The sequence below is a fragment of the Pogona vitticeps genome, chromosome 3 (genome assembly GCF_051106095.1).
Source record: "Pogona vitticeps strain Pit_001003342236 chromosome 3, PviZW2.1, whole genome shotgun sequence".
In the NCBI taxonomy this organism is placed as follows: Eukaryota; Metazoa; Chordata; class Lepidosauria; order Squamata; family Agamidae; genus Pogona; species Pogona vitticeps.
Window position 1 is genome coordinate 67,571,358 of NC_135785.1, and position 26,556 is coordinate 67,597,913.

Sequence of the window (26,556 nt, forward strand, 5' to 3'; positions counted from 1 at the left end):
AACAACAGAAAAATCTGATTTACCTCATAAACAGATCGTCTTGCTGTTTTGAGCTTAGTTATAAATGTATGACGGTCCTCTACCATCCTTGACAACCTTTTCTTATGTTCAAGGGCCTTTTCTCGTTCCATCTGCATATTTGTGATCTGAAATATATGCAAAAAACCAAGTCAACATCAGACTGATCTGTACGACTTATGTTTTGAATGTTTTTAATAGGCCTCAAACCCTTTTTCTTTCTTGTTTAGATAACAGTACTAGCTAAAATCAGCCAAGCCAGTTAAAAACTGAAGAAAACAACAGTGAGCCTATTACTGTATTTGTTACACAGTAATATGAAGAAATATGACAGTTTGCAAAGCAAGCCTTAATTACAGTAACTGATGCGCCCTGCCACAGCCTCAGTCCTGCCCGTCCTGCCAATGGCACCCGGAACTCCACTCTCTTCCTGCTCAGCTGGCCACTCCAGGCAGGAGGACAAGTCTCCCCGCATGGTTGCTGAGTGGTCAGCTAAGCATGAAGTCAGCAGAGCTCCAGGCGCCATTGTCAGGATGAGTGGAACCGATGCTGCGCAGGACATGTGAGTGGACGTTCTGGTTCTGGCAGCCAAACCCTTGTTGGGTCCAGCTGCATTAGGGATATTCATATACAAATACAAATATCCCAATTTCTACTCTGCATCAATTACATAATTTTCCAGTTAAAAACTTGTTCTCTGACTGCAAAACTCGTAAGTAGCAAAGACTGGAATTATTTGATAGCTATGTTTCTAAACACCGTTCATTATTCATTACCACATATACAATAACTTTTGCCCTCAAAAAGATTATTAAATACACTGCCTATAAAAAGAATTACAATAAGCTGAATCTTACTTTAAAAACAAATGGAGAGGAAAAAAATGAACAAAATTACTTTTATACCAATTTCTTCCAAATACCTTACCCTTTCTTCTTCTTGCTGTTCCCAAAGATCCATATCTCTGATTCTTTGCTCTTCATAGGCACTCTTAATCAATGGAATTTCTTCTAAACGTTTTGCTCGTTCAAAATAGTCAATCTAAATAAAATTGAAAATGTTCATTTTTCTAACTGAAGTGGAAAGGGGGAAAAATCTTTATTAGAAAAACGTATTATCTTTTTCTTATACCTTTTTCTCCTGATTCTTCAAACGTTCTTGGAGTTCTTTTTTTTCTTTTTCCAGCTGTTCAACTTGTTTTGCCATAATGAAATCTGGGTCCAATTCTTCAAGATCCTGCAATCAAACAATCCTGTTAATCCTGTTTTGAAATATTCCACAACTTCCCATTGGATGAAAATCTACTTTTTTCTCAGTCCTTTGGAGCATTTTTGAAATCTTTTAATATTCAGAAACTGACTACATTTATTCCAATAAGTTTAGGAAAAACTGTTAAACTTAGGATGGTCATTCAAGACAAGATAAAGGTGTATGATTGTTCAACTGGGATTGACCATTCACTCATAAATCAGGTTTTTAGACTAGGCATGCTTTCACTCTTGACTACGAATACCTAAGGAGCACTGATGGCTTGAAGTTACTTTCACCAAGTAAGAACTAATGTGCCAGCTGCAGCCAATCAGATATAGAAATGCCTAGCCAGTTCTTTCTTGTTCCGTTAATATGAATGAGAGCAACACAAAGAATTTCCACTGTCTCTGATAACAAATAAAAATGGCTAAAAAGCCCACAGAGAAAAGGAACATGTTTCTTACTTCAATATCAATATCTTTGAAGGCCTTTGCTCCCAGCTCAGTTTTCTTGATCTGCTCCAAACGTTCACGAACAGTTTTCTTTTTGATTTGCTCATGTTCCTGAAGAATGCGCTCTTTTTCTCGCTCTTTTGCTTCCTGCCGCAATCTCTCCTCTTCAGCTTTGCGAACCTTTTGGAGTTCAGCTTCACGCTGTTCTAACTCTTCTTTTTCACGCTGAATGTTCAGACTTTCAAGACGTTCTTTCCTTTCCTCAATAGTTTGCCGGCGAGCAAGAATACGCAGATGTTCTTTCCTTGAATTTTTTAAGTAAGCTGTAACAGCCTGTTGGTGTTGCTCTTCCTTCTCTAGCTATATAAAATGAGAGGCACAATATTATACTCTGTAAAATGCAAATGTCAGGAGAAATAAAACCACAGAACTACTAAAGCAGTTTTTTGTGATGTACTCATGGCTGAATAGGTACCCAGTGTGATGTAGTGGATAGAGTGATGGAGTAGGACTCTGTGGAGACCAGGGTCTGAATCTTCACTTGGCCACAGAAATTCACTAAGGAAGTGGAACTGGTAAAACCACTCCTTAAATATCTCACTTTGGAAGCACTATTAGGATCACTATAAGTTGGTTCTGACTTGATAGCACAAAACCATGGCTGATTATTACGACAAATTAAATAGTTATAATATCCCAGAACAAAGAAATACTTCAACATTTATTTAAGACGGCAACATCAAAAATTGTGACTTCGAAGAAACTGGAACATACTGCAATAAATCTGTCAGTTTATTTGTTTATTTGTTTATTTATTAAATTTTTACCCCACCCCTCTAGACCACGTCTACTCGGGGCGGCTTACAGCATAAAATAGATCAATATAAAAAATGTAAAAATACAATTACAATATTAATTAAGGCAATTAATTTAAAAAAGGAGTACCAAAATGGGATAGAATAAGAGGAGAAAAAAAAAGACTTAGCTGACTGGAGGGAAGGCCTGCTTAAATAGCCAAGTTTTTAACTGGCTTTTAAAAACACCCAGCGAGGGTGCCAGCCGAATTTCTGTTGGGAGGGCATTTCACAGCCGAGGGGCCACTGCCGAGAAGGCCCGGTTTCTAGTTTTTTCCTTCCGAGCCTCTCTCGGCGTCAGACCCCTCAGCCGTCCCTGCTGGCAATGATGGGTGATTCGGGTAGATCTGGGTGGAAGAAGACGATCTGCCAAATATTGAGGTCCCAAACCGTTTAGGGCTTTATAAGTGATCATTAGCACTTTGAAGTCGACGCGGAAACGGATGGGCAACCAGTGCAGAGCAGCCAGAGTAGGGGAGATATGTTGGTGTTTTCTCACCCCACTAAGGAGCCTGGCTGCCGCATTCTGGACCATCTGAAGTTTCCGCGTCAGCCTCGAAGGCAGCTCCATGTAGAATGCGTTACAATGGTCTAATCTCGAGATTACGAGCGCATGGACTATAGTGAGGGCCCCCCGATCAAGATATGGATGCAGCTGGGCAATCTGTCATAGATGAAAATAGGCGGAGCGGACCACGGACGCCACCTGGGTTTCCATGGTTAGCGGCGGGTCCAGATGTACCCCCAAGCTGCGGACCTCATTCTTTGCGGCAAGGGTCGTCCCCCCGAAAGAAAGGGAGTTACCTATACCACTGACGGAAGGCCCACCCACCCTCAAGACCTCCGTCTTGTCCGGGTTAAATTACAATACAAAAGTGACAAGTATACTAGGAGATAGCAGGGTTCTCATACCCAGAAAAACCCATACATTAGTATCTAGAAGTGACGAGGAATGCAAACATAATTTTTTAAATGTCTGGTAAATTTCTCTGTGGAATTAATAGAGAACATGTGGGAATTCATGCTAGATTATACACATTGAGAAACCTCAAAATGGGATCAGTACTTTTTATCAGTATGCAAAACTTCTAAAAACCCTACTTACATAAGACTCAGCATAGATACTCTCTCTCTCTCTCTCTCTCTCCAATGTTTCTCTGAAGAGTTTTTTGTTTAAAAGTAAAAAACTGTCATGTCAGAACTGAAGCTAAAATGTCACATTGAAAAGAAAATGTATTTCTCCAACAAGGCATCTTTCAATTGCTTTATTCCTTCAAATATTCCTCTTAATCAGCTGAACAGAGAAAAAAGAGGCCTCAGTGCCAGAAACAATATAAACTAGAGAACTTGATTACACTTCATGCCATTTGTCCCTTTCTCTCCTCTCTGCTAGTGACAAAGCCCTACTACTTTTGTTATTCAGGAGTCACAACTGATAGGGACGGTTATGGTTAAAGAGGAAAAAACATTTTGTATATGCTCTACAGATAATTTTTTATATAACTGAATGTGCAATTGCTCATGAAGACATTTCTTGTATTTTGGTGCAACTGTTATGTAGGAAATAAAGTGAAACAGAACTTGTAACAATAAAAATTCAATACCTTTGAAGTAATTATAAGAATAAGAAATATATTCAGAAATAAAGTATGATGATTAATAACAGTTGCTCTTTTCAATTATTATTATAATATATATTCAATACAAAAATTACTTTGCAGTATATGAACTGTAAGATTTAAGAAGACCTCTGTTAACTGTCTCATAAGAGTTTTGAACAACTTAGAAAGTATATTGAAGCATTCTGAAATGTGTTCTCAATTTAGTTCAGTGACAAAATGACTCACAACAGCCCTCACTGGCATAACACAATGTTCAATGGGTTCAGATTATGATATCTGCACCCAACACTTCTCTTTTAATCATCATACATCTCCTTCATAAAATCTTCTCCATTTCTTCTTTTAAAAATGATGCATTTCAACAAGATGGGAGTTAAATATACCATGGAGGAAAAAAGGAGTACTTTAAATCATGACTAAATATACAAGGCTTCTGGTGTGGTGCAATGGCTAGTGATGAACTAGGACTCTGGAGAATAGGGTCTGAATCCTCGCTCCACCATGGAAACTGCCTAGGGGAGCAAAACTGGTAAAACCACTCCTTAAATATCTCACTTACCTTGGAAACTCTGTTAGGGTCACTGTATGTCAGTTCCAACTTGACAGAACATAACGGCAACAAAAGTACATTAAAGAGCCCCAAGAAGCATCAATATTCTTTGAAGGTATACCTAAAGGCTGTAACTTACCAACAAGTGAGGTGGTTTAATCACTTCAAGTGCTTTAGCAAGGGCTGAAGACATAGCTGTCAATTGGTTCCTAATCTGCTCCGAAGGCATGCTTTGCAACTGAGGCCCAAGAGGAGCATCTTCCCGAGTACAGTAATTCAAATCTGATCCAAAACTCAATGTTCGTGTGGTATGATCAATACGAACCTTTTAAAATGAAAGGCAAATTAAATTCAGTACATTATTTATTCTCGAGGACATGTGGAACATTTTTATTCTTTTTTATATACTTTCCCCAATCAATTATTATCCTTTTATACTACTGCAACTAAACTCTGAAAGTAATAGTATGGCCAGCATCCTGTTGAAATCCTGATGGCAATGCTAGCAGTAAGCTGCTGTTTTTCTATTTGGAGGTCAGCAAGACTCATGATAAAATAAAGTCACATGCATGCTGAAATTGAAGAAGGAAGTTATTAAGTTATTCATCTACTGCTGACAGATAAGTCATCCCAGTGAAGATTCAGAGCTGTGCAAAAAATACTGGTCAATATACAATTGAAGAGTTCTTCTGAAATGAAATTATAAAGTGTAAGATAAAGTAATACCTACATGAAACAAGAAAACGATTTCCCTTCTACTGGAAAGCTCTTGTCTAAAGACATCTTAGATGGTTAATCATGAAGTTTCATTCATGAAATCACAAATATCTACATAAAACTGAACTAGAGAAAAAAGGGATTCTAAAACACAAGATACAATCTATTTTAAAGTCCCATCTTTTAGATTAGGCATCCTTCAGTTTCGAGAGACGATGGTAACATGCTCTGAACAGAGGACTTGGAACAGTGTCTAGTGTGGCTGAGAAGGCCAATTAGAGAGAGACAATCCTTTTCACACTGAAGACAAATACAATCTGTCCCCTGTCCAGCTTTTAAAGTCCGATCTAATAAATGGTATTTCACTTTTCCTACATATAAATAGAATGTCTGTTCTAAGACAGAGCTTGTCATCTGTAGTACAGTATCCGTCAATCAACTGTACTATAAGCAATGTTTTAAGAATCTATCATCAAGTTAACAGGCAGCACATATTAACTGATCAATCAAATAAATGTTGGGACTCCCACTTCTAGCAGTATTGCCAGAAATGTAGCTTTCGTACACCAACAGTCAACTTGGAAAAGAAAAGCAATTGTTCCACAAAAGGAAGTGTCAGGTTTTAAGGGCAAAAGTCAGGTTGATATTGACATGAGTATATATAAACAACAGTAACTTCACTGTGGTGCTTACTTGTAAATCGCAATGTCTAGCCGCATCTACTATTGCACGTTCCAGTTGGAAAGCATCCACAAAAGGAACCAGAGTAGTGAGATGAGAAAATTCAATGCTTTGGTAAATCTGAGCCACCTGCATAACACATGAATATACAACTGTTTTCAATCAATTAAATGGGTGAAGTATTAAGAACTCTGGACTACTTAATCAACAGCTGAAACCATGTTAATGTTTATGGAAAATTTAGTACCTTCTGTCAATATTTATTCAAATGAACTGTTCATTGCTGAGGAACAGCTATGTATGAAGGAGACTGGCAGCAATCACTACATACAGCAAAGCTGCTAATTAGCCTTCAGCAGTTTATTTAGCACACGAGAAATAACGCTGCTTACTAATACAAAAGTAGCAGGTCAATGTTATGTGCACAAGGAAAAACCTAAACACCTTTAAATGAAATACATCTGCATAGGCAAAGCATGAACGGTTTCAATAATAAGATATTTAGCCCTACAACTAGATAAAGCCTATCATCTCCTACAAGTTGTTCAGAATACAACACAGTTGCTTAATCAGTTTATACCATTTACCATTATGTGTTAGAAGCACTGTTCAGGTAACTGATACACCCAAAACATGGAAAAAGGATAAACATGGCAGCAGGCACCCTCACACAATTTAACTATATTCACTGTTTCGTATGTACAATTCCAAAAAAAGTGTATATTAGCTGCAAATGCTTCATGGAAGCTTGGTTATTCAGCTTTGCCAGCAGCCATATACAAAGCCTATGCTTGCAACCATATGCAAGTAGAAAGACTGTAGAAATAGTATAATGAGCATATAGATGGGGAAGAGAGATTTTTAAGGCAAACCACATTCCCTCCCACTGTTGTTCACTTGTTAGTTAGGCATCCTTCAGTCTCGAAAGACTATAGTAACTTGCTCTGTATGGAGGACTTGGAACAGCTTCTAGTGTGGCTGAGTAGTGTGGCTCAAATACAATCTGTATCCCGCCTAGCTCCCTGATTTTGCTGCTTTCGTGACTGCCTCTTTGCCTCGGCCTGCTGGACAAGTATCTCTTCAATTTGGGAGAGGCCGTGATGCACTGCCTGCCTCCAGGCTGAATGCTCAGATGCCAGGGTTTGCCATCTGTTGATGTCCATTCCTAAGGCCTTCAGATCCCGCTTGCAGATGTCCTTGTTCACTTGTATATGCTACAAAAGCAGCTTGTAGCAGTCATTCATTACTGTGGCATTATCCACAGTGGCAAAAATGCTATCAAAACACTCCCTAATGCTGCCTAAAACATATGTTAATTACAGGGAAAACCGTGTAATTACGTTACTTTACTAAGGAAAAAAGCAGAGAAGGGGCTTTCAGATTTGCAGAACTCCAATTCCCAGATTTCACCATGAATTTCTACAACCAGAAACCTGGGAGATACAACCAAAATCTAGAAGTTTACAGACTGGCTTTTCTTACCTACATAGGTGCCTCTACCTGCATGATTTTCCTTTTCAAAAAATAGGAAACTACTTCCTGGGTGTTGCAAAGGTTCCTGGGATTTGTGGGGCTTTATGGGAAAGGTAGTTTTGGGGGAGCCTAAGCAACAGCAAGACTACTCCCCCCCCCGAAGCTGCTTGATATCCTAAGCAATTAGCAAGAGAAGGCTGACTGTCAGGATCTCCTGTATAGAAATACAGTTAAAACAAGGCCATCCTTTAGGTTTCACTAACATTTAACACAGATAAAGGGAAAAAATCTCACAGCACTTTACTGATTAAAAAGCTGAAGAATTCAGGAAGATTTACTGTAAAAGTACATTCTACTTCGAAGTATTTGTTTTATAACAATACCTGCTGAAGCAATCTAAGGATGGTGTTGTTTTGCAGATGAGGAATATACAGCTGCAGTTCTGGTTCCTTTTCAGACTGGTCTCTTACCCAGTTTAAAACCTGTACAGAACAACAAATACAGACAAACTGGTTTCTACAAACTATAATATCAAACTTCCCAGAAGTAAAGTTGCAAAAGCTGGTATAACTTGTCAGAAATGTTAACTCTAATAAAAATTTCCAAATAAGAGATACATTTTTTGATTTACAATAAAATGAGAATGTCTGCTGTCAAGAAATGTAAGTTTTTTATTTGATACACTACAGTGACTTGTATAAACATTCAATGTATTAGATATATTCATTAAGAAATACATGGCAAAGCTCCTACAACTGAAATATAATCTAAAATACTTTTTTCAACTTCAGATATTCCCAAGCCCTTACATTACATTCAATGGTTAATGTGCTCCTTTTCAATATTTAACAAGGCATATATCAAGTTAAATATTGTTTGAAGATAACTGACAATGATTATGTTTGTCACACTGTTAATTTACCTTCCTGTATTATTAACACATGAGAAGTACCTTCTCTCACACAGGTATATAAACTACAATGACACATGTCTCAGTTAGTACAATGCAGAAGAATTACTTCCACTGACATTACAATACTAAACAAATTTGCTAAGATATATGATCCCAAATACTTCTCAGTAAACATGCACAGAACTGCACTGCAACAGTCAAGTTATTCTTTTTACCGGATTTACACACCACCTCAATAAACAAAATTCAAACTGAGACACTTCTTGTTATTCTTTCTTATGAAGTACCAATATAGGGGACCCACTATGGGGCAGCTTTTAATTTATGCAAACAGGCCATTTTAAATTTACAGAGTTTAAATACAATGACCAAAATCATATTAGTTACATATGCCAACATAACATAATCAGTATAAATCTTGGCACTCAAACAATCACAAGGTAAGAAGTCATTTTTGCAGATGCACAATGATCTGCATGACTGAGCCTACAACAGAAAATACAGTACTGGCTCAACTTGATATAATTCGCTGCTGTGATTTACACCAACTCTATTATGTTAGCAATAGGATTTTGACTAATATGAATAGACACAGATGGGAATGCTAGTCCATGATACAAACTTGTATATGAAGCACATGTTCAGAAGAGTTAGCATTTCATCAGCAGCTTCACTAGTACTGTAAAAGATTTCACAAAGTTCCCCCGAAATTCCAATCAAGAACTGAGGGAGGGAGGGAGGGAGGAAGATCTCACAGAAATAATCAACATACAACTGCTTAACATTTTAAAAAATCACATTTGCTATGGAATATTTATATATGTGTACCTTGCATACACGACCACATAACTTCAGGGGATGAAAATCTACTTCAAGCCAGTTATAAAGCTCCTTTACTTCTGGAACAACGTGCTGTACCACATTAAATCTCACCTAGGAGACAGGATATTTTTTTAAAAAACGTAACTAAACAATCTGCAGGACTAATAATTAATTCCAACAGATTTGCTTAAACATAAAGACTGCAACTTAAAATAGCCAAAATAAATGGCTAAGAAATACAGAAACATACTTCTCATGTGCAACCAATGTAACACAGCATATATCTCCACAAGCTGTAATAGCTGCAATGCCACACTGTAACAACATGTATTATTGGGAATTGCTAGACAAAAATCATTAAATCAAAAGCATGAAGTGCACCCCTTGCAGGTAGATAACATTAAAGGATCGGAATGATATTGCAGGAAGAAAATAGCATCTGTGAGGTAATGAATGAAACATTCAGCTTCCACTGGTATTATATACTCCGCACATTTTACAGTACTTGTTTCTTTCAACCAAGGATATTAGGCTGTCTTGCTCTGACCCAAATAAACAAACAAAACCCTGTACGTTTATAAAATTTTGTAAATAAAGCGATGCCAACTACAAAAAAGGTACACAAAATATTATTTACCATATCATTAATAAGAGTTATCCGTGTAGGTGGGGCTTGGAGGCCCAACAGTGTTGCCAATCGCCGCTGCTTCTCAACAATTATGCCATCCATGTCCAGAAGTCGAGCAATGTCAGTTCTTTCAGGAGTTATTGGAATCGAGAGAGTGGCCAAAAGAACTCTTGTTGACATCCTTTGGACAGAAGATTGGAAGCAATAAACTCTGAATATTATCCCTTTGGCCATTTTTAAACAATCACCTTACTCTCCATTCAACATGGCCTAACTTTTAACTTATAAATACAACTCCCAAACTACTATCTGTAACACTCAATGTATTTCAAACATTAAGGCAAAACCATACATTTGCTCACCTCTGCATCTCTTCCTGTGTGAGGTTCTTTCGCATTTCCCTTGAAAGGTGATATAGACGATGAAGTGTGGATGCATGAAAAAGTGCATTTCCTGATTTCCAAAATACAGTAGAAACTTTATGATAATAGTTTGCCATCAACTGGGGCTTGGGTGGCTTTTTTGATAAGGAGAACAATCCATGTATATCCTCCACAGCTTTGAAGGCTTCCTGAAAGGAAATAATTATATGTTATACCATAAATAAGAAAACATTGGCAAATACAAATTACTGACCTGTTTGAGACATACAGTGGTGCTCCGCATAGCGAGGATAATCCATTTCGGAAAAATCGTCGCTATCTGGATTCATCGCTATCCGGGGCAAAAAAAAGCCCATAGGAATGCATTAAAACGCAGGTCAAAAACTCACCTTATGCGAAAATCCTCCATAGGCACGGCCATTTTCAGTGCCTCTAAATCGAGGCAACACAGCGGGCGGCCATTTTGGAACCGCCAATTAGCTGTGCGAAAATGGGGCCTTTGGGAGGACTGTGGGGGTGGGCTCCCCCGCGGTCCTCCCAAAGCCCCCGCCGGCATTTTTGCCCAGCTGACCAGCGGAGGCTTCGGAAGGACCTCGGGGGAGCCCTCCCCCGCGGTCCTCGCAAAGCCCCAGCCGGCATTTCCCTCAGCTGACCGGCGGGAGCTTCGGAAGGATGGCGCAGGGAACACCCGGGCCTTGACTTGCCTCCCGTCTCTTCCCCAGCCACCCCCTCAACCCCGTTGCCGCCACTGCCGGCGGGAGGAGGGCCGCCAGGAACACCCACGCCTTGCCCTGCCTCCCGGCTCTCCCCCAGCCACCCCCTCACCCCCATTGCCGCCGCCAGGAGGAGGGCCGCCGGGAACACCCGGGCCTAACCCTGCCTCCCGGCTCTCCCCCAGCCACCCTCTCACCCCCGTCGCTGCCGGGAGGAGGGCCGCCAGGAACACCCGGGCCTAGCCCTGCCTCCAGGCTCTCCCCCAGCCACCCCTTCACCCCCGTCGCCATCGCTGGGAGGGCCGCCGGGAACACCCGGGCCTAGCCCTGCCTCCAGGCTCTCCCCCAGCCACCCCTTCACCCCCATCGCCAGGAGGAGGGCCGCCGGGAACACCCGGGCCTTGCCCTGCCTCCCGGCTCTCCCCCAGCCACCCCCTCACCCCCGTCGCTGCTGGGAGGAGGGCCGCCGGGAACACCTGGTCCTTCCAAAGCCCCTGCCGGTCAGCTGGGGGAAAATGGGGCCTATGGGGAAAAATCGCTTTGCGATTTTTCCCCATAGGGAACATCGCAATGCGATCACAAAATCTTCATCGCTATGCGGATTTGTCGTTAAACGGGGCGCCCGTTAAGCGAGGCACCACTGTATAAGTATATATTCACTACACCAACTTATAAACCAACTGTACTAAATAGCAAGGCTGCACTAAGTACATCAAAGTGTATTCATCACTGTTGTACAAACATACCACAAACCCCTAAGATTAGTGAAAGCTTAATGAATGTGAAAGAGGAAACTGGGGAAAATAGCAGATGATGATTGTGTAAGTACATACCTGCCATAGTTCCATGCTAATAGCACTATCTAACTGTACAAGCCTGGTCTCCAAATGCATTGATTGACTCTCTGGATTATTGAGGTTGATAGCCGTACTTTGATTGTGATGACGCTGGATCTGTCCCAAATGCATTCTTAAGTTGTCACAGAGTTTGCGAAACTCAGCCTTACGGGTATATTGCAAACAGAACTTGAAAGCTGGAAGATTATATTATGTTATATTCTTATGTTAAAGATTACAGTCAATAACGAATAAATTATTCTAAAATTCCAAGCCTACTAATATCTAAAAACTTAAGTTATCTTGATGCTGGTGAAGAGTTCAGTGTTTCCATCTAGTCCCTTAATAGGAAGTCAGGTATAACTCAAGTTGATGTTATTTTCAGCATATTTTTAAAACTAAGAAGCATCCTGATTTGATTCGAGGGAGAAAATATTCACCTATTTAGCCCTCAGAAACAGATAGCCAATAAGAGATTCCAACATTTTAAATTTATTGCTTAGAAATACTGTACAAGTCTCACAGTAATTACAATTTTACCTTGCTGTGCAATATCATGGTAAAGTCGTTCCACTCTAGAATTGTTCCTAAGAAGATCCAAACACTGTCTGTATGATTCCCACAGAAATTTAACCCAAGGAGTCAGAAGTAACCGATCAGTACGATCCTGGGTGTCTTCCCCACTTACAGCACTTAGAAGAACACTACAGTAAAAAACAACAAAATAGAAAACAAAAAAAGGGTTGTTACTCTGTACCATGTTTTCTCATGTTTCTTTTGAAAGGATGGCACAATGAGTATTAATGAGAAACATAACATAGTTTGGGAGCATCTTTCAAGGTCATGTGAATGCTCCTTTCTTCTTTTAACTACATCCATGTTACACTGAAAGCTGATCAAAGCTAAACACAACACTAAAGAAGACTCAACTTGGTAAACATTTTCATAAGTTAGGACATAGACTATGAATTAGCTGGACCATTTTTCCCAATATGTACTTAAGCAATATTTTTTTAAAATTTAAAAAAATTAAAGAAAAGTCCTTTTTACCTCTCTGGAGTCTGAATATTATCCAGGTCCTCTATATCTAGTACCATCTGTTGGGACTCTTCTTTAGCAGCTTCAGTTTTCTCTTCTGCCAATTTTAAATAAGCCCGAACTACATCCTCCAGTGACTTGATATTCACCTGTATCAAAATAAGAACAGCTAAAGTTGTTTTTCTTAAAATACAGAATAGCATTTATATAGTTTATTGAAAAATTATTTCAAATAACAGAATGTAGCAATATATTTGAGAGCAAACATGTTTCCTTCTATTATTTTGTTTCTGGAAGGATCTACTGGCATTACAAAAATTTATTACACTAAAGTTGTCTAATTAGCTGAGAACTACCTTGTAGCTGAGTGACAATCCCACATATAGTGAGGGAGCAGCAAGCATACTTTTTCCCCAAAATGCACAACATTTTAAAAATTATTATTAAGATACTGGCTTTTAATTTCCTACTATTCAGATTTTCCAAAAAATTTACCTGTTGGCAGATGTTCTTGTACTGATATAGTCCTTCCTTTGCCAGGTGGCTCTTGCGAAGGTCCACACAGAGCTCCAAATACTTTAGCATAATTGGTTCGTGTATCTTTTGCCATGTTCGGTGTTTTTTACTTTTCATAACATCGTAGAGAACATCAAGAGCAGGTTGCTTCTTCCCAACCTCCAGAAATTCTGAAAAAAAAAAGTTAATTGGGATATAAGACTCACTCTAAAAAATTACAAGACATTACTTTTATGTAAAGAAAAGTCTTGACAAAGGAAAACTATAATATTCAAGTTCAGGCTTTGAAACAGCCACTCAAACAACCCACTGGGGACCAAAGGCCACTTACGACAATTAAAATCATGCAATAATAAGTTTAAAATGTCACACAAAATCAAACATTAGTCAGGATTAAAAATCAAAATTGAAAACATTTTAAAAAACATTTTAAAATATTGTAATTTCAAAAGATAAGTGTTCCCTAGACATTTATCACATAAAGGACTGCCTGAAAAGAAAGGTCTTTACCTGACAATGGAAAAAAAGGGAGAAGGCAATCTGGCTTCTTAGGGCAACACATTCTGAAGCCTGGATGAAGCCACTAAGAAAGACCCTCTTTCATTTCCTCACCAAACAAGCTTAGGAAACCGGTGGAACTGAGAAACGGGCCTCTCCAGGAGATCTTCGAAGCCTAGTAGGCTCATATGGGGTGATACAGTCCTTCAAACAGACTGAACTGAACCATCAACAACCCCCCCAAACTATCTCACCCAGTGGTTTCGTGTAAATGTTGAATAATATGGGGGACAGAGCTGAACCTTAGGGAACACCACAGGCCAGTGGCTGGTGTATCGAACTGGAATTTCCCAATACCACCTTCTGAGCTGAGCCATCCAGGAAGGATTGAAACCACTGTAAGAGCCATCCCAGAAAGGTAACCCAGATAGATACCACAGTTAATGCTAACAAAAGCTGCTGAGAGATCAGCAGAACCAACAAGGGCACACTTTCCCAATCCCAGCACAGGTTGTCTACCAAGGTGACCAAAGCTATCACTGTTCCATAATCAGGCCTGAAGCCAGATTGAAATGGCTATAGATTATCTGCTTCATCCAGAAACCTCTGGAGATGCAACAGCATGTTCCAAGACCTTGCCCAAAACTGAAAGATTGGAAATTGGTCAGTAATGATCCAAGACAGTGGGATTCAATTAGGGCTTTTAAAAACAAAGATCTTACTATTGACTCTTTTACACATTATGGTACCTTGCCTTGTTGCAAGGAGGCATTCACCACTTCCATAGCCAATTCAGACAGACCCCCCTCTGGCTGCTTTTATAACCCAGGAAGGCCAAGTGTTCAGCACATGTGAAATGGCTTTCACCTGTCCAAAGATCCTGTCCACTTCTTCAGGCTGCACCAACTGAAACATATCCATTATAACAGGATACACAAGGGCCAAAGTTACCTCAAGATGACTTGCATCAATCACAGCCTTTAAGTCAGAACAGATCTGAGCGACTTTCTCTGAAAAGTGCCATGAAAAATCTTCACAGTGGACAGCGGTCTTCTCTTGGGGCCATCTGTGCAACAGGCCTTTGACCACCCAGAAGAGCTCTGCTGGACTGCACTGTTTAGATGCAATGGTGGTGCAGAATAGTTTCTCCAGATTACACATACAAATGGACTCTAGCCTGTGTTTGATCAGAGCTACTCTGGGTTTTCCACCATTATTGCTCTAGTCTCCATTCCACTCGTTTCACTATCCTCAGCTCCTTAGTAAACCAACGAGCAGGTGTGACTGCGCTCCATGGGTAGGGACGTTTAGGAGAGCATTTTAACAGCTCCATGTTCCAGAGATCACCAAGGGCTCGAGAGGACTGTCTGCCAAGTTAGCCAGAAATTCCCCAAGAAACCATTTGGATCCACCAGTTCTAGGGCAGACCATTTTAACTGACCTTCCAACCCTGCAGACGCTCGGTTCTAATAAGCCTAAATCCTACCAGGAAGTAATCTGTCCATGACAATGGAACTACTGAGTATTTCTCCACACCCAGATCACCATCATCCTACCCAATTCAGAAAACCAGGTCAAGAGTATGTCCTGCAACGTGAGGCCAGATACCACTTGGGATAGCCTCATGATTGTCATGATAAACATGAAATCCTGAGCTGCTTCTGATAAACTGGTCTCTATATGTTGAAGAACTTTTTTCCTTTATAGTCCTTTTTTCCTTCATAAGATACAATCTATCACGTAGGTCTATGCCTCTTTCATTCTATCCTTGCAACAACCCTGCAATGTAGCTGACAGTGACTGGCCTAGCTTTCCAAGCTAACCAAAATTACATATTACCGTTACTCATTACAGTTGAGTAATGATTTCAAGCTGGGTCTCCGAAATCTTAGTCCAGAAGATTTGGACTAGGCTGTCCAAATCACACAGGCTGTCAATAACTCACATTGGATACTCATTAGTCTATTTGCGTGTGTGGGGGGGGGGACCAGAAAAATCTGACTCACCCCTAACCAGAAATAATACAGTGGAACCTTAACTTATGAACATCTCTACTTATGAGCATTTCAACTTATGAACAGTTCTGTTCGCAAAATTTTGCATCAACTTGTGAACTTCGACATACGAACGGAAAAAGGCAGGGGAAAAGGGTGGGAAATTCAAACCGTTAGTGGCGAAGAGGCTGCTTCTTTGTAGGTCTTTTGCCCCAACGGTTAGAGCAGGGCATCAAGGAACTTTTCTACTCCTGGAGTGCAGGAGGAAGGAGAGGTGGGGTGGCTCCGGATCGCTGCTGGGCGCGGGAAGATGGTGCGCTCCTTACATATCCCTGGCAGAGGTCTACTTCGTGAGTCTACTCACGGATAAGTGCCACCAAAAGCACGGGTCAACTCATGAGTAAGCGCCACTGAAGGTCCTGGGCAGGACACGCAGGTCGGAGAGGCTCCATGGACAGGGGTGTGGGAGGAGAAGGAAAGAGAAATGCTTTGGAAGCCCAGGAATACTCCGCAGAGGCTTCAGACTGGCAAGGTGCTGCTTTTTCCTTTTAAAAAAGTTGTTCTGGGTGGGTTTTGAAGGGTAGGTTTGGGCTGTGGGGGTTATGTTTCTGTGTTGTTTTGTCTTTTGGCAACTTTCTTTTTTGCAGTCCCAGCGTGGAATTTGCTCCAATGTTTATTTTTGGGTGTGTGGTGGTTTTTTTTTTGGTTTTTTTTTGCAGTCTCAGCGTGGGACTTGCAGTGTTTTATTTTTAATTTTTTAGGTATTTTTTTCTTTGGCCAGAACGGATTAATTGGTTTTCAATGTATTCCTATGGGAAATGGTGCTTCGACTTATGAACATTTCAACTTACAAACAACATTCCAATATGGATTAAGTTCGTAAGTCAAGGTACCACTGTATTTTGTTGCTAAAGACATACAGATTCCAATGCTAAAGGTTTTTAATTATTGTATGCTTTTTTAGTTGTGTAACAATCCTAGGTAAAGGTTCCCCTTGACATTGTCCCCTTTTCCAGCTGTGTCCGACTCATCTCTGTTTCCAAGTCATAGACCCAGTGTTTGTCCGAAGACAGTTTCCGTGGTCATGTGGCCAGCGCGACTAGACACAGAACGCTGTTACCTTCCCACTGAGGTGGTACCTATTTATCTACTAATATTTTTACATGCTTTCGAACTGCTAGGTTGGCAGGAGCTGGGACAAGCAGCGGGATCTCACTCCGTTGCGTGGATTCGATCTTATGATTGCTGGTCTTCTGACCTTGTAGCACAGAGGCTTCTGCAGTTTAACCCACAGTGCCAGTACGTAGTAAAGATCCTATTTAACTGTAACTCAATAGGACAGACCTAGAAAATCATATGAAAGAGCAAACTTCTTAAAATCAAATATCTGATCAGAAGATGTATTGAACATGGCCAAGTCTATATTTACAGTGGTGCCTCACATAGCGATTGTTTCGGATAATGATGAAATCGCTTTGCGATGAAGATTTTGAGATCGCTTTTGCGATCACTTTGCGATGTTCCCTATGGGGGAATTTCGCTTTCCGATGATCAGTTCCCTGCTTGGGGAACCGATCATAGCAAAGCAATGCTTGTAAAATATCTGATCGGCGCCACAAGCAAGGCTTTTTAAACAGCTGATAGGTGCTGCACTACCCCCCCAGCTCCTGCATAAATAGGGGACAGAGGGAGGGGGGAGCGGGGGCGCTCTGGATAGGTGCCTCGGGAGGAGGGAGAGAAGGAGGGGTGAAGGGCCTGGCCCGATCCCCGCACGCACCCCTGGGGCGCCGAGCCAGAGCAGTCGCGCCGGGGATCGGGATCAGGGCGGCAGCAGCTGGACGGGGGGACGGTGCACCAGAGACCCCCTCCTCACCCCATCTGCGCCCCACCAAGGAGACCGGGCATCCAGGGTTGGCTAGCTGGTGGTGGATGGCCCGCCCCTTCCCGCCCTGGGCGGTTGCCTCCGAGCCCTTGCTCGCCCGCCGCCCAAGGACACCCGGTGTCTCCCGGGCTGGCTGGCTGGTGGTGCTTTGCCATGATCAGTTCCCTGCTTGGGGAACCAATCATGGCAAAGCAATGATTTTTAACAGCTGATCGGCGGTTTCAAAATGGCCACCCGCTGTTTTCTGGACAGATTCTTCGCTTAAGAGGAACCGAAAATGGCCGCCCTTATGGAGGATCTTCGCTGAACGGTGAGTTTTTGCCCCATAGGAACACATTAAACAGGGTTTAATGCGTTCCTATGGGGTTTTTTGTTCTGTTTAGAGATGTTTCTGGATAGCAACGTTAATCCTGGAACAGATTAACGTCGCTATGCGGGGCACCACTGTATGTTATAATACATATTTTTCTGTAGAAGATTAAGAAACTGAAAATGGAAAAAATTAATGCAAGCCAATGAATCTTTTTCTTGATTTTTAAGTCACATATCTCATTTTGAAATTCTGTTTATATTTATTTAATGTGTGTTACTTAAATGTATCTACTTAAGATATTCTGTCTCAACAAAAATGAGCATAATAAAACTGGATTTCATGATAACTTCAAGATATAGCAATTTATTCTTGAAAGTAATTTGTAGTATCAATTAGCATTTAAAACAACATACTGTTGCTGTAAATTCTATCAATCTATACAAATAACTTCTGATCAGCTACTGGGAACCTATAGCACTTCCCATAAGTTCTGTAATCTCTGACCCAATCATCCTATACCAGTATTTCTCCATCAGTTAACTGCACTGCACTTTCTTGTATTAACTATGTAATTTTGCACTATTTAACATTTTATTATTATTTTAAAGAATTGTTAATTTAAAAAATTAGGATATGAATGTGAATAATACGAAGCACTATACAAATGCTATAAATAAATAAGCAAAAAATGTCTGTAGTTCAGACTCCGCAGGCCAACAGATTTGCCATTATTTCCTAGAGTTTAAATGGCAGTTGTGTTTAAACCCCTGGAGGAGTGGAGACTCCCAGGAAATTCTAATTTTTCCAACAGAAAAATATAGATATGTAAGGGAGCAATTTGTATCAGAAGGAGGGAATCATATGTTCCATTTAATATTTTGGAAATGTGAAATGCTTTTTGAAAATGCTGTTACTCAGTCAAAATGATTACAATTCATGTAAAAATCTATATCATAAGAAAATGATAATTCTGGTATATGCTACAGATTCCACCTCAATAATGATGGTGGTGGTATCAGTAACTGCATGCCATCAAATTGTTTCCAACTTATGGCAACCCTTTCCAGAGTTTTCTAAGCAGACAATACTCAGAAGAGGTTTATCATTCCCTTCTTCTGAGGATTCTTTGGGACTATGCAGTTTGCCCAAAACCACAGAAGCAAACTATTCTGCCAGGAAGCAAAGTGGGGAATTGAACATTCAACCAGATACTTATACTACTAAGCAATACAGTGGGGTCTTGACTTAAGAACGGCCCGAGTTAAGAACATTTTGACTTAAGAACTCCTCTCATAGGAAAATATTGACTTGACTTAAGTACTTAGATTTGAGTTACAAACTGAAAAAAACCCACGTGGGAGGCAGGGAAAGTGCAAAATGTGAACTTTCAGTTAACTGTTGGCCAGTGAAAAGAGTGCCTGTCTGCTTCCTCACTCCTCCCAGCGTTTAGAGAGTGGATTGGGAGACAGTCTTCGGACTGCCTGGTACTGTACTGCCTGGACTGTATTTTCCCTGCCTTCCCTGAACCTTTCTTGACCTAAGAAAAAAAGAAACAAAATATCCCCCTCTAGTGGTCGACGGCGGAATAGCAGCTTCCCATTAGTTTCTATGGACGGAAAAGAGCAGATACAGATCAAATGGTTTTCAATGCATTCCTATGGGAAATGCAGATTTGACCTGAGAACTTTTTGACTTGAGAACCGCCTTCCAATACGGATTCAGTTCTCAAGTCAAGACCCCACTGTACAGCTAGCCACCTCATATATGGATGTTATAAATTTCCAAAGTAGGTATTTTAGGGTGTCCCATCATGTTAGCAAAATTAAAGGGACAAAAAAAGAAAACAAGATTGAATATTGTGATAATTTAAAAATCTGCTTATTTATTTTATTCTAAGCTTCCATGGATCAAAATCCATTTCTTCAGACACTTTGAGTAAAAATACTATCTTTTGCCTTTATTTATGTCCCTTGTTGGTAGGAGTCTGACTGTGGCGGAAATACAGACAAAAAATTAACAATGCATAGTTAATACAAGACAACTACCTCAATGCCAAATACTTGAAATTTCAAACCATAAATGCAATAAGTTGCATGGCAGATAGACTACTAATCCATATAAAACCTCTGTATAAACACACATTATGTGATTCACTCCTTCACTGAAATCCAGTAACATAAATTTATGCTGTGCAAGTCTGATTTTGTCATCAGCTATGGCCATATTTTGCTAATTCAACATTTTCTATTCCCACCCTCTAAGTTCCCAGGCTGTCTTAGGATCCCTTTGATCCTGAGGAAAGCCTTTGGAGGGCTGCAGAATGGGGTGGGAAATCTTAAATATCTGAAAATCGCTGTCAGCACTTCCTTTTAATTTTGACAGCATGACATTATAGTCTTGTTTGTATCTGTATTCATCAGTACTCTAACCCAACAATAAGATATTGCTGAAATAAACACCTGGCTGGGTTTCTACAAAAAAACCCGAGTTTGATTTTCAACTTTCATTTCCCTCAGTATCTCAGATAACATTAACCAGGATTCATTTACTTCAGCACATAGCATGAAGATGTCTGAAACTTTCCCTCCTCTGCAGTACCAGGTATATTCACAATTTTGTATTTATAACACTTGACACTGAAGTCATATATCCACTTACTCAGAAATAAGCCCAATCTAAATTCTATGCACTTTCTTTCTGAGTATGTATATATAGAGCTGTACTGTTAGATGTTATGTTTATGGGGACATAGGTCTATACAAATTGGATAAAAATCTAAAAATCAATGATTTTTTAAAAATCAATTTGATTTAAATCAAATTTACTCTGGTCCTATGTGGCTTATCTACGATCATGCAACACTAAATGAAGATACTCTACTTCTATTTTATGCAAATTACAAATACTTAAATAAAACCATTCTGTAAATTCCTCAAATATGTCAAATAGTACAATTTTATAAGTGAAAAAATTTAAAATGATATATTTTGTTGGTAAAATAAGTCTATTTTATAAGAAAGTACTCTGTAGATAGGTGAGAAGCAAAAGTGAAAGGGGACAGAAATAGGATCAGAATCTTGGATATAGCTTTTTAACACTAAACCATATATTGGTGTACGTTCAAATTCTCTTAGCACTAGACTCTCTTAGGTCCTACTGTTCCACTTAGAACATGGTTTAACCAGCAATTTTGTTTATTAAGCTGACTTTGAAAAGTAGGTGTGTTTGCTTCAGTACTTATAAGTTGTGCTACTGGAATTGTCAGTACTTCATATAAGAGTGGCAGGAAGGCAGCAATGCACTTTCTAGCTACTGTATAATTAAACTTATATTACTGAATTCTGTCTTCCTCGTCTATTATGCACTTGAAGAACACAATGGCTGAAATTGTGTTACTTGTTGTAGTAAGTCACAACTAGAGAAGGCCCATTTCAATCAATGGAACTTATGGATGAGTTGACTCACCAAATCCCCACTGATTCAATAGGTCTACTCTAGTGCAATTTACTACACCAAGCAAGAAGATGTCAGCCAATGTATTTCACATTACCAGATACATAATGTCAAGACTGTATCAATCAGCCCAGGTTTCTGAGTCTTAAAAAAATGTTTCAAGATTTCAAAATGGGGGCAAGGGTGGCGAGAAAGAATCCTTCCTTTCTTTCCCACTATCGCTGAGAAAATTAAGGGCGAGCACACTACAAACCAGCACAGGTCAAAAGGACGTGTATGTTTTAAAGGTGACTGCTCGAACGTGTTTTGCAGATGAATACAGAATGGGATTTTATTTCTTCTAGGTATAAATGCTCTCTCTTACACACACACAAACATGTGAGTAGAAGACGCTCCATAAGGGTGGGCGTATGACACGTTTGAACCTTTCCGTATACGTCCTATAACCAGTACAACATTGCTCACGCAAACACAGAAAAAGCAGGTGTTTTATTTGCATCGCTAACAATGCACACGGCTTGCCTAACCCCTCTCCCTTTTTCCAAGGTAACTCGCGAGTTTAACAGGGCAGGACACGAGTTACGAGAGGCACCGGCCATGGTAAGAGGCAAAAACCACCTTATATATATATAAAAATACTGGCGAGGTTCTTGTCCCATCAGAGGGTCTCCTCGGGTAGCCGACTGGGCAGCGAGCACTTCGCTTCCCCATCAAGAAGACGAAGGGAGTGGCTACACGCCGAGCGCGGCGGGAGGGTAGGCCTCAGACTCCATTACGGAGCAGAACGACGCCTCGCCCGGACGTGGGAAGAAGACATAAAAGAAGGAAGGGGGGGAAGGCCTCTCTCCAGGAGACGAGCGGCCCATGAACGCCCGCACTCACCATTCGCCCGCTTTAGGGCGTTCTCGGGCCGCTGGAAATAGACCGGCATGATGGCGACGGGTTCCCCTCACGCGGCAACGAGCCTCAAGGAGCGCCCAGTCAGGCACCAAGCGAAGCCGGAAAGGGAGGCCGCCACGTGACCAGCGCGCACGGACGTGTCCGGAAGTGGAGGCGGCCGCCAGGGGGCGACTTCTGCGCTCCGGCTTGAAGAGCGCTTGCGCCAGAAATCTTCCCCGTAGTCCAAAAGCGTTGCGGTTCGGGGCGGGAGCGGCTTTGACGCTTTCTGCCCGGGGGCTTCGGGAGTCCAGACCCAGCTGCGTACGTGGGCCTGTTTTCCTGTGAAGTACAACCCGCTCTATTCATTTCAGCCTGTTTGTTAGTAAGCGTAGTTTTGGGATCCCAGCTCCAGTTCCTACCTGTTTTCATGAGTGTTCATTTTTTTATTTCGCCTTTGTCCTTGAAAAGGATCCAAGGCGGCTTACGACAGTGAAAGACAATATTTAAAGTTGGGAACAATTAGTATACAACGATGGTTAGCATCATTAAAGCTAAAAACAGAGTAAGGAGACATCCTACATCATTCAAAGACAATGTTTAAGCTAAGAATAAGCAGCGTGACATCAAATTAAAACCCTACTCTAGAGTTTTATTACAGTTGGCCAGTGAGGGAGAGGCACTTTTCTAGCCCTGCCACCAGCCCTCTGGCTTCCCCACATTACTCCAGAAGTGTAACCAGAACAAGCTTAACCAGTTTTTAGTTTTCATATGCTAGAAAACTAAAAACAAGTTGGTCTTAACAGGTGCTCCGTGACTACTGTTTCCTCTTTTGTTCCAACAGACCAGCATGTATTTGACCAGCTAGATCAGTGGTTCTTAACCTTTTTGAAAGAAACGCCCCCTTGAGCCAATGAGGAAGTTATCATCGCCCCCCTCCCCACGGTGATATCTTATTTATTTATTTATTTATTTATTTATTTATTTATTTATTTATTTATTTATTTATTTATTTAAGACACTTAAATCCAATAACCCCTGAAAACAAAATTCAATTCCAAGAAAAAAAGTAACATTTAATGATTTAGTTGCAAACGAATTTTAAGACGCAAAAAGAAATATAAAAAGGGCATAAAAACAATGCAGGAACTAAAAATTTCAAGACAAAAACTCTGAAACTAAATTAAGATTGGAGGAAAATATATATTCATGCACACTGTAAAAAGGCTGCAGCCATCTTCACAGGTTTGGCTTGCTCCAGCGCCCCCCTACCGCCCCCTTCTGCTCCAGCGCCCCCACACCGCCCCTTTTCGTTCTACCACCCCCCTGAAAAATGAAATCACCCCCTGGGGGGCATTATCGCCCACGTTAAGAACCACTGAGCTAGATTACCTCTCAAAGTGTGCAGCCATTGGCAGAAGGAAGGTTCACTATATGTTACTTCTGTTTTCATACAAAGAATTTAAATTAATGGTCTTGAAATTTACCTTGTGTCCACTGATGTATTTAGACTGGGATTGTGGAAAAAAGCCATTTTTTACACAAAACTTTAAAATTGGCGTGTTTTCCCTGTATGTCAGGGGTCTCAAACTCAATTTACCTAGGTGCCAGTGGAAGCAGAATCTGGGTGAGGCTGGGCTGCATCAGATTTTTTGCCAAGTGGAGCAAGAGCCCCAGGAAGCCTCCCAGGAATTTCTTTAGCCCAGCTGGGGCTCCGAGGAGGAGGGGGGCGAGAGCCCTCGTCACCGGCCACAACACCCTCCGTCTCCTCCTTCACTACCACCAGCAGCAGCAGGGAGCGCTGGTGACCGCCTGGGACACCCACTGGCTGGGCTAGTGCTGGGGGTGCCAAGAGAGAAAGAGCCAGAGAGCCGCCTCCCTGGAAGAGGCGGCTGTAGCTGCTGTTGGCGGCGCTATTGGCGGGCCAGCTGGCAGGCTGCAGTTCTGGATGGAGGGTAGAAGAGGCGCTATCTTGGGAGAGAGCTGGCAAGCGAGGCAAGGCTTTTTTTTTACTCTTGACAGCAGTGGATGTGTGGGTGCTTCAAAGGGGGCTGGCAAGGTGGGGGCCGCAAACTATCATTCGGTGGGCCGCAAATGGCCCCCAGGCCGCATGTTTGAGACCCTTGCTGTATGTAGTGTAATCTAAAAGAAACAGTATTTCCACGTTTTTGTGTTACCTTTATGTGTAGTTGTACAAACACATTTTATAGAACAAATTCAACTCCAAAACACAGCAATATATAAATTGCTAACTTCCTTCCTATAATTAAGTTTAATTAGTTATTTAAATAAGCAACAACAAATAGGTAGCTTACTTTGTTAGTTTCATTGGTTATTTAAATAAATAATGATTCTGTATTTCTATTACTGTACAAATGCAAGTAGATAAATAGGTACCACCTCGGTGGGAAGGTAACGGTGTTCCGTGTCTTGTCGCACTGGCCACGTGACAACAGAAACTGTCTTTGGACAAACGCTGGCTTTATGGCTTGGAAACTGAGATGAGCACTGTGCCCTAGAGCCAGACACGACTGAACTAAATGTCAAGGGGAACCTATTTCTATTACACAGATGTAATAATTTCTGTTACACAGATGTAATGATTCTGTATTTCTATTACACAGATTTAATTAACTGTGACTTTAATTCACAGTGAATTAAAAACTCAACTCTTTGAGTGGGCTTGAATGTTTATTTCAACTTATATACTGCCCCATAATTAAACACACTCTGGGCAGTTTAGAGCAAAGCATGCAAAGAAATAATAAATACACAGCAATATACAAATACATATCGACCAACAATAAAATGAATAAAACCACTGAGCTAGTTAATCCATCTTTAGATAAATAATTTAGAATTATATCACAGATAAAATCACTAAATATAGGCAGTGTTAAATGATTCAGTTTTTATTAACTTCATAAAAGCTGCATGTGAAGACCTGGCGAACCTCTGCTGGCAGTTTATTCCAAAGATGAGAGGTTAAAACTGAAAAAGCCCAGTTCTTGATGCTCACTCTTTCAGCCTCCTGTGGTGTTATTGTCTGTGACATCCTGGACTGCAAAGAGTAAGTGGGATGGATAGCTGTTTTGTAGGAGAGATGTTCTGACAGGTATTGAGCTCCTAAACCATTTAGGCCTTTATATGTGATGACCAGCACCTTGAATTGAGCAGAGAAATTAACGGAGCTATGGAGACATGCCACAACTGGAGATATATGGTCATATCTGCTGGTACCTGAGATCAATCTAGCCACCGTATTTTGGACCTGCTGAAGTTTCCATACTGACTTCAAGGGCATTCCTACATAGAGAACATTATAGTCTATTTTGGAGATCACCAAAGCATAAACCACTATTGTTAGGCATGTTTGGTGGATATGCCACCTTGACACACATCTCCGATTTGCCAATAGGATGAAAGAAACAGGTTTTTCACTATCAATTCATTTCTCCTGATTAAGAAATGAAAAGCCAATACAGGTATGACTTTTTGAGTTCTATTTGTTCTCACCAGTGATTGCTACAGGCATGCATTTGAGAACATCATTGTTATGACTGTTACAGACATACATTCTAAAACATCACAGTTTCAACATCAGATGAAAAGCTAAATTGTGTGTCATACTGATTCCCAGTATACTAGATAACTTCCTTTACAGGGTCTGTGTGTTGAAAAGCAAACCCCGAGCACCTTGCAGGATGATTCCCATGGAAAAGAATTACAGTTTTTCTATATCAGATTCTAGAGCCTATTTGAAAAAAAAAATGCAGGCTCTGCCTCAATTCTTCACCTTCAATCCAGAAAACTAGAGGTTATTGTGATGAATGGTATTAAAACGTGTTGAGAGTTAGGAGAATTAATAAAAGCACTCTATCTTTATTCCAAAGCAGAGATCCTCAAACCAGGTACAGTAATCAGTCCTGAAACGAGGCTGAAATGGGCCTAGATCAGAGGTTTGAAGCTTTGGTCCTCTGGATGGTTTGGTCTTCCAACTCTCAGAAACTCCAGTCAGCAATAACAAGTAACAGATTTTGTGAGTTGTCCAGAAATAGTTTGTCATCCAGGTT

General features: G+C 40.7%; 1 protein-coding gene and 1 non-coding gene across 2 annotated transcripts in view; both read right to left on the minus strand.

Annotated features, from left to right (window-relative positions):
* EIF3A (eukaryotic translation initiation factor 3 subunit A) overlaps positions 1–22,639 on the minus strand; it is a 38,925-nt gene extending 16,286 nt beyond the window's left edge. The window contains exons 1-15 of the mRNA XM_072995483.2: positions 22,490–22,639; positions 13,447–13,637; positions 12,964–13,100; positions 12,454–12,617; positions 11,911–12,110; positions 10,344–10,552; positions 9,991–10,162; positions 9,360–9,464; positions 8,002–8,100; positions 6,158–6,274; positions 4,887–5,072; positions 1,734–2,081; positions 1,150–1,254; positions 946–1,059; positions 24–146 (exon numbers count right to left, since the gene is read on the minus strand). Coding sequence (XP_072851584.2) covers positions 24–146; positions 946–1,059; positions 1,150–1,254; positions 1,734–2,081; positions 4,887–5,072; positions 6,158–6,274; positions 8,002–8,100; positions 9,360–9,464; positions 9,991–10,162; positions 10,344–10,552; positions 11,911–12,110; positions 12,454–12,617; positions 12,964–13,100; positions 13,447–13,637; positions 22,490–22,538 — 2,319 coding nt within the window. The 5' untranslated portion in view covers positions 22,539–22,639. The remainder of the gene's footprint in view (positions 1–23; positions 147–945; positions 1,060–1,149; positions 1,255–1,733; positions 2,082–4,886; positions 5,073–6,157; positions 6,275–8,001; positions 8,101–9,359; positions 9,465–9,990; positions 10,163–10,343; positions 10,553–11,910; positions 12,111–12,453; positions 12,618–12,963; positions 13,101–13,446; positions 13,638–22,489) is intronic.
* Positions 6,440–6,571, minus strand: LOC140706267 (small nucleolar RNA SNORA19). The gene has a single exon (XR_012085907.2). It is a non-coding gene; the product is annotated as a small nucleolar RNA SNORA19 (small nucleolar RNA).
* Positions 22,640–26,556: the final 3,917 nt, after the last annotated feature.